Source organism: Etheostoma spectabile, chromosome 18, assembly GCF_008692095.1.
Source record: "Etheostoma spectabile isolate EspeVRDwgs_2016 chromosome 18, UIUC_Espe_1.0, whole genome shotgun sequence".
NCBI lineage: Eukaryota > Metazoa > Chordata > Actinopteri > Perciformes > Percidae > Etheostoma > Etheostoma spectabile.
Window position 1 is genome coordinate 10,221,133 of NC_045750.1, and position 8,698 is coordinate 10,229,830.

The 8,698-nt window shown below is 43.3% G+C and overlaps 1 protein-coding gene across 5 annotated transcripts in view; it reads right to left on the reverse strand.

Moving 5' to 3' along the window:
• Positions 1 to 8,698, reverse strand: part of fndc1 (fibronectin type III domain containing 1) — a 37,334-nt gene that overhangs the window by 16,982 nt on the left and 11,654 nt on the right. For 3 of the 5 annotated variants that reach the window (XM_032543132.1, XM_032543128.1, XM_032543130.1), the window contains exons 4-11: positions 6,373 to 6,618; positions 6,100 to 6,198; positions 5,743 to 5,860; positions 5,441 to 5,628; positions 4,735 to 4,842; positions 4,156 to 4,338; positions 1,546 to 4,062; positions 1,344 to 1,459 (exon numbers count right to left, since the gene is read on the reverse strand). In XM_032543132.1, coding sequence (XP_032399023.1) covers positions 1,344 to 1,459; positions 1,546 to 4,062; positions 4,156 to 4,338; positions 4,735 to 4,842; positions 5,441 to 5,628; positions 5,743 to 5,860; positions 6,100 to 6,198; positions 6,373 to 6,618 — 3,575 coding nt within the window. The remainder of the gene's footprint in view (positions 1 to 1,343; positions 1,460 to 1,545; positions 4,063 to 4,155; positions 4,339 to 4,734; positions 4,843 to 5,440; positions 5,629 to 5,742; positions 5,861 to 6,099; positions 6,199 to 6,372; positions 6,619 to 8,698) is intronic. The other 2 variants (XM_032543133.1, XM_032543131.1) reach the window with 2 other exon arrangements.

The following is an 8,698-nucleotide window of genomic DNA, read 5'->3' on the forward strand; positions in this document are numbered from 1 at the left end:
AGGCGCCCAGGAGGCATCCTTACCAGATGCCCGAACCACCTCAACTGGCTGCTTTTGATGCGAAGGAGCAGCGGCTCTACACCGAGCTCCTCTCGGATGACTGAGCTTCTCACCCTATCTCTAAGGGAGACCCCAGCCCCCCTCCTGAGGAAACCCATTTCGGCCACTTATACCCTGGATCTTGTTCTTTCGGTCATGACCCAGCCTTCATGACCATAGGTGAGGGTAGGAACAAAAACTGACTGGTAGCCTTCTGGCTTAGCTCTCTTTTCGTCACAACGGTGTGATAAATGGAATGCAATACTGCATCCGCTGTGCCGATTCTCCGACCAATCTCCATTGTCCCCTCACTCCTGAACAAAACCCAAAGGTATTTATACTCCTTCAATTGGGGTAAGGAGTCATTCCCTACAAGAAGAAGGCACTCCATCGGTTTACTGCTGAGAACCATTGCCTCAGATTTAGAGGTGCTGATCCTCACCCCAGCCGCTTCACACTCAGCTGTGAACCGATCTAGTGAGTGCTGATAGAGCAATCTTTATGGATGAAATTTGACTAATTGCCTTATCCTGACTGTGAGATGTAGTAATGTTATACTCGTATTTACTACTACTCTTATAAACAGAATAAATCAACATTAGATTTAGAAACAATTGATCTGTACCATATTAAAGACATCAGTTCAACATTTTAGTTTTGCTGAGGGTAAGATGAGAGAAGATCGATACAACTCTCATGTTTTTACAGTAAATCAATAATCTGTATCTGTACAGTAAATATGTAATCTACGGCCAGCAGCCGTATTGCTTAGTTTAGCACACGAGAGTGGCTAGCTTGCCCCTGTCCAAAGGTAATAAACTCAGCCTACCAGCACCTCTAAAGCTAACAACTTACCATGTCATATCTGGTTTGTTTAATTTGTACAAAGAGAAAAAATTAACAGGTTGTCATGTTATTTTGGCTTATGTTTTGGACTATATCTTGGCATAGTAAATTTGGATTCCTGTTCGTCACCGTGAGATTGCCAGTCTACCAGTAGAGACTAGAGCCAGGCTATCTGTTTCCCATTTTCCGGTCTCTATGCTAAGCTAAGCTAACCATCTCATGGCTGTAGCTTTATATTTACCACACCAATATGAGAGTGGCATCAATCTTTTCATCTAATTTGGCAAGAAAGTAATTTCCCATAAGGTTTAATAATATCTTAAAGGTGATACAGTGCAATACCTTCTACAGTACTACATGCTACAACAACCCAGTAACAGAAGAAAGTACTTAGTTGCGTTACAAAATAAGACAACTATTACAACTATGGTTACAATCAGTTAATTAAACATAGTTACCCATTTGGTTCCATCAGGTCCAGTGATAAACCTTTGAGGAACGGCCTTGCTGGTTCCATGAGAGGATGAGGTCTCTTTATCACTTGTTGCTGTCAGGTTGGGTCTTCCATTTTTACCTAACATTAATACAATTCAAGCAGAGTCATTTTGTTATCTATCATTTAGCTTTTTGTGGCAGCAACTTTAATTACATTGACTTTACCATTTCCATTGGCAGGCTTGGGTTGTCCTCCATTTGTTGGTTTCCCTCTGACGATGGGATAGCGAGACCTTCTCCCCTGGCCCCTAAAAGTGTCTCTAGATGAAGATGCTGTGGACAATGATGTAGACTGGGAGTTGCCTCCAATTAATCCGCCTGTCTTTGTCACAGTAGTGCCACTGCCAATGTCACGATCTGAGGTCAAAACTGGCTGGGGCCCATTTAAGGAAGGAGAGGAGTCAGATGATGATGAGGAGGGATCAGACTTTGAAGAATCCAGCCTTGAGTTCTGTGCTGGCTGTGGTCTGATGGGAAGCCTTGATCCACCAAACGGCCTGTTAGCAAGCAGAGGAGAGCGCACCTTACCGTTCACTCCCATACCAGAACGACGATAAGGTTGAGTGCCTCCAGACGGTGAGCCAGGTCTTGTCCTAGAAAAAGATTCCCTTGTATCCACACTATCATTGTCCTCTACATTTCTGTTAGGGTCAGCTAGAGGTGGAGTAGGATTATTTTGGGCTGCTGTGGGGTCTGCAACTTTATCATATTTACCACTAATGTCTCTACTTCTCTCACTGAGATAATCTTCATTTTGACTGTCATCCTTGTCATTAGAGGTTCCTCTATGGACATGCTCACTTGAGTCTCTGTGTCCACCTGAGGAATGATGGGAATTAGAGTTTGAAGAAGTGGCTGCTGAAGAGGAAGATGATGAAGAAGATGAGGTAACAAGGTTTCTAGTGTCACTAGATGCTGTATTTTGATTGGTGAAAGAAGGCTTAACTGAACCCGCTCCCACCCCATTCTTTAGTAAGTTGTCGGTCTTCAGATCTTTACTAGTCTGTTGTATTATGGATACTCCTGCAGCACCTGTGGCCCCGGAAACCCTTGTGGGTGTCCCCCTCATGGAGGTCCTACCATCATGCCTGGACGATGAAGCTCTTGTCACTGGACCAAACTTGCCTGGGTAACGACTAGCTAGCCAAGGGAACTTTTCAGCAAATGACGCGCTAATTCCAGTACGAGGAACGACTGATTTTTCATTACTTCTCATCGCCTTTCCCTCTTCGTCCTCTTTCTCTTCCCTCCCTCTCTCCTCTGTGGGTTGTGGTATAGAGCTTGAAGTAGGCTCTTTAACTTTGGTTACTTGTGTGTCTGTACTTTTGTAATTAGTGTCATCATTTCCCTCCCTGAATGTTGTGTCTCGCTCAAGAGATGTGTGCGAACTCTGTGTGTTGTGTGAAGTTGCAGAGCCATGAGATCCTCTGTGTGAAATTGATTGAGAAGAGCCTGCTGTGTCTGTTTTGGATGGGTGGTTTGAGCTGCTCTGGGAAGTGGATGGATTGATGCCTGAGCTCTGCAAAGATGAGGAGCCTTTAGACCTAGACCCTGATGTGGACTGCAATTTGTCAACATCATATGCATCTAATGTTGCCTGGCTGGATGTTGCTGAATTGAAAGAATGTGATGTTACATGGTTTGGGGTCCTGTCTGGTAAAGTGGACTGTGATGTTGCGGAACTACGTGTGTTTGAAGTTGCTGGGTTCAAAGTCCTGCTTGGTAAATTTGACTGTGAGGTGACAGCTGGTTTGTAACCATTCAGCGTTCGAGTGGAATTCCCTCTAAACAAAATTCCAGGACGTCTTCGAATGTAACCATATTTAGAGCCCAACCCTGACCCATTGGTGCGTCCTGCTGAAGCAGAACTTCTACCAACAGATGTATCCTCTGTCTGCTGTAAATTGGTTTCTTTTACAACTGTAGAGGGAGGTTTTGTATGTGTTAACCTAGGCCTATCATAGATTTCCTTGCTCTCTGGGTACGTAGAAGCCACATAGTCCTTTCTACTGGCCGCAGACTCTTGAATACGTGAGGTTGATGAGGTTCTAGAAGCTGAAGTAGAGGATGAGGAGGAATCAGAAGAAGAGGAAGAAGTGTATGAGGAGGATGAAGTAGAAGAAGATGAAGAGGAAGAAGCAGCCTTGGAACCTGGTTTTTGATGAACCCTGATCTTAATGGGCCTTCTGGGTGGTGAATTGGGACGAGGTTTAGTTGGGGAGTGCGTCAAAACTTTGAGGCTGGGGGTCTCAGTAGTCAGAGGCTTTTCATCATATCCCACTTCATCTTCAAAGTCAGGGGGAACATTGTTGTCTGGTTCTTTTATCTCTGGTACAACCTCCATGGTTGTCGTCTCTTCTACCGGAGATGGTGTTGTGGTTTCTTTCTCTTCTTCTACCTCCTTATCTTCTCTATTTCGAGCTTCTCCTCTGGATGACCATCTGTTCACTGGGTTTCTGACTGAGCCCCTTACAGAGGAGAAGATGCTGTGATAGGAGCGTGACTGGGAAAGTGGGCGTACACGGCCGTTGACAGGTGCGGCAGGGCGTGGCTGAGGGGGCATGGTTGGTTCTTCTGTTGACTGCAGGTCAGGTTCATCATGGTCAGCATCCTGTTTGGAAAGAGTGTGGCTAGTCCTGCTGTTGTCCTTGGTTTTTGAGAACGAAGAGGCAGCTCTACTGGCTGGCAATAGACAAAAATTGTTGTCAATTTAGGATTAATCAAATTTTGAATCATACATGCACACACATACTGTTTACAGTCAAATGTGCTTACATCCTGGCATGATAACACTGAGGACCTTGCTCTGTGGTCCTTGACCCCTCCTGTTGGTGGCTCTAATCTTGAAGATGTACCGCTCTCCTGGTGTGAGGCCATCTATGGTGGCTGTGGTGCCACGGTACGTCACACTTTTCATTCCAAATGGCTTCATAGCAGGAGCATAAGACAGGATGTACTCTGTGTGGAGGTAGAGTTTGAACAACTGTTGTGAAAAGAGATAGTGTGACCATTCGGAAGAAAATGTCCTTTGAAAATCTGAATTCAAAAGGAAAGGAAAGGAAAGGAAATTTTAACCTTTTTTCTAACAATCCTATATGACAACGGGTATGCATCAAGTTTATGTGACCTCAGCACTCATTGCATTACCCATGGCGTATTTTCTGTATTTAGTATTTTCATTATTGTATTAACTAATCAAATTACAGTACCGACATAGTAAGTCAGGACAAATATTGACTACTGGAGAGCACTAATAAGGGGGGCACTATCATTGCAGAAATGTAAATAAAACAAAAATGAAATATGTACTGATTTCTTAGCAAATTTGTATTTATTTATTCCTCCTGGCCTCACCTCTTATCCTCCCATTGGGTTCTTCAGGTGGATCCCATGTTGCTATGACAGCAGTTCCTTTGCCTCGTAGTGGCTTGACCTCAAAGTTCTCTGGTGGCCCAGATGGTGCTAACAAGTGAGGAAAACACAAGTGAATGGAAAGACAGAAGTGACAGGAGGAGCAGCAGGACCAAAACCAGAAGCAACGAAGAGGTAACAGAGTGAGGAAATTGCTGCTTAAAGATTATAAAAACAGCGAGTTTGTGCCAGGAGGCTTGAAGGGAAGTTCTGCTGCCATACATTGACAGGAACCTCCCCTTGAGATCATGTATGGAACTGCAGATGAAGATCTGAGCTGTGAGCCAGGCAGTAAATGCTGACATTCCAATGAACCGCAGCTCAGGAGCTGCTATGATAGTACAAAAGTTGCAATCATGACAGAGCTGCAGCCAAAGCTGGACTCAAATATCAAATGTGAGTAATAGGCAGTGAATGTGATGAAGTGTGGTATAAGGAAATAAGTAGAAAAGAGCTAACAGACAGAGTTATGCAAGACGGACTTCTTTTCTACACAAATTAGTTCTCTTTTCATATTCTTGGGAAAATGCAGGGATTTGGCTCTCTGTAGCTATTCTTCTTGATTCACTTCTCATAATGTTTCCTAAGGTGCATTGTGACCTACTAAATCATAAGCTATAAACAGCAGGCAGTGGCTGCATGTGCATACCTGACTCAGGGGTCCTCTGAAAGACGGAGACGCTCCACTTTCCCTGATTTTCTCCCTGCGATATTCTGACAGAGAACTCATACATGCCATCAGCACACAGGGAGTCTATCATTATCCTCCTCTGGGTGCTGTCCTTGTACTCCCAGCGTGCTGACTCACCCTTCTCCCTGTACCTTACTGTGTAGGATCTGTGTGAAGAAAAAATAGGGATGTTTTATTCCAGTGGAAAGGGTTAGAATTCTTACTTAGTTAATCTTTGCCTTTAAGTCACTTTCTTTCACACACATATTAACAGTTCCCACCTTATTACCCCGGGTTCGACCTTCCCCATCTCAACAGCAGGGTCAACCCAGGAGATGAGGACCGACTGAGGAGACATGACCCTGACACTGATGTCCCGGGCCTCGTACTCCGGTGGCACTGGACACACAGACACACACAAAACATAGAGACAAAAATTTCCAGCTCCAAACCAATATTAAAATAACCTCTGAGATCACTGAATTTGGATAAATGTCTGCATCTGGTTTATCACATTTTGGCTAACATGACAACCAAATATATTAAAAATTCAAACTATTTTGAGATATTTACAATGCAAAAAAAGACAATCAAAGTGTGTAGGAAAGCAGTGATTCTAAAAAAAAGACTGTAGGTACCTGGTGTGGTTGTTTTGGTGGCAACTGCTCTGCTAGCGGCTGCGCCTTGGCCCTGGGCTTTCTGTGCCTGCAGTGACACCACATGAACGGACTCAGATGCTATGAATAGAGAGGGATACCAGGCACGGCAAGAGTTTACACTATGGACACTAAAGATAGTACAAACTAAATGTATACATTTAGCTAATTTTTATTTAAAACAAAATCAGATCTGCAAATGTAGCTTCATACCCCTTTAATCTGGTTACGAGTGTAAAATGTGAGTCCACTTACTTAGTTTTTGTGTGTTTCGGTTTCTCTGGTCAGATTGAGGCTTGATGTGGTGTTGGCGTCTCCTTTCCAGAGGGGGAACTCCTGCCGAAGCTCTCTCAGGCTGCCTGGGACCTGAGGAGGACTGAGGGGCCCTCCTGTGTGTCCGGGTCTTAGACACGCCTAATGGGTGAGCTGTTCTGTCCACCCTGGTTGCCCGCTGTAAAGGGGACTGTTTTCTGGCTGCAGTTAGTGGAGACCGGGCTGGACCTGTTGGCGGATGATAATGGATGGGAAAGTCAGATTGCACCAGAGTTCATGTTACCTTTGTGACCCCATAGTTCATTCATAATCTGTTCTCTGTGCTGGATTTGCTTTAGGGAACCAAACTGCCATGAAAAATCATTGAACATAATTGTTCCATTGAAGATACATCTGCACAGTGATAAACACATAATTATGCACACACATGCCATTGAACGACACCATGTCTCCTGTCATCTGCTCCAACTTTTGGCGTCCTGCTTCCTGTTTTGGTCCCACCCTAGAGTGACTCTATCTTGGACAACAACTCAGACACTGACTTAGACAGCCAGACAATCACCCTCATCTGGCTGTAGTGCTGAGCGATAGCATTGGCAATATAACCAAAAAACTCTTCTTTTTTTCCTTACCTCCCTTTATCCCTCCTCCATGCGTTTCTCATAATCACTGTCAGATGAAAATGATCTGCCCTGTTTCCCTTTAGAATAGCTGCATGCACAGCTGGATGAATACTGACAGGTCAGATTTGATAAAACAAAGTGGTTATGAGGAGAAAGAAATGCTGTGAGGTAGGGTTTCCCCTTTTAACAAACAGGAAGGTTGGGTCAAAAAGTAGTTTGCTTTTTACTTTGCCTTAAAAAGGGAGAGAGGGAGATTTTTAGTGCTGATGGGCTTCCACCATGACACTTTATATGTGGAGGGAACAAAAATTAGAGAAAGAGGATGTGAAAAGGTGTATAAAAAAGAGGTCTGTTGGAGCTCTCCATAAGTCTCTCTGTCGCTCTCCTTTCCTCTGTCCTGCCAGCACAGCTGAGTGAATTTCTCCCCTTTGGATCTAGACAACTGGCTTTTCAGTAATGCAACAACTCTCTTTTTCTCTGATGTTGCTTTTCCTGTTTTCAAATCCTCCTCTCCAAGGTTTTCTTGCACCTGTACAAGGTTCATGGATAATCTGTTCTGTATGTTCCTCTTGTTTGTCTGCCAACATGGCAGCAAACTATTGCATGTCTATTAAAGGTGTAATTAGTAGACATTGAAATTATTATTAATCAATCCAATTGACCATCATAATGGAAAATGAACAGGAGCCAATCAAACGTAAAGTTGAACTTAACAGGATCACACCAGTGTTGTTATCTCTCATTCACATCTTTGAATGCTACTGTGGTAACACTTTCAGGAATAAGAATAATATCTGCCAATCCTCTGTCTCATACCCATGGTACCTGTTTGAGTGTCTCTCTTCATACTGACATTTGGTTTTAATCAGACTAAATCTTCTTTTCCTTATTTCCTTCTTCCTCTTTTTCTCTCTCTGGAACGCTGTCACAGTGCATAGTTTGGCTCGGGTCTCCACACCGCGGACCACTAAACCACTAACTCCACAAGTGCTCTCACTTGCCAAATCCTTTCTGTTTCTTCTGGAAGCTTGATAGTCCGAGATGCTGTGAGCCTGGCCTCCAGACAGATAGACCACTGGTACAGTGGAGACCCACCTCAGTGTTCAGGCTGATGCTAAAGAATGTCACTGTTTACTCCCTCGTCAAAAAATAGGTGAAGAAAGCAAGGCTGTCTCTGACATATCAACTTCAAAAGTAAATCTAAACTTTGCAACTTTGCTTTGGTAGAATTGGTTACATTGCTTAGTTTACTCACTGTTTATTTATTTATTCAAACAACTTGCTGTGGTAGAGCTTTCCTGGAGGCAGATATAATCAGTTTGGACATAACCGACAAATAAAAAAAATCAATATACAACACTTATGCTCAATGGCTTTACTCATCGTTTGCCTTCCTTCATTCATTAGCTTAACAGGCTATAACTAACTTCACTAAACAACTTGATTTGTTAAATGGGCTAATTAGCTGACCTAAAAGATAACCTATGATAATCAATGAATAGCAACTGTCAGTTGCCAGTGAGGTTGCAGCTTTATAACAGTTGCAAATCAATCAATCAATCAATCTAAATTTGTTTATATAGCACTTTACAGCAACCAGCAGGTATCCAAAAAACCCAAGAGCAAAAACACGTATCATACAATAGAAAGAATGAACATAGAAAACAGTAAAATCAGAAAAGGTT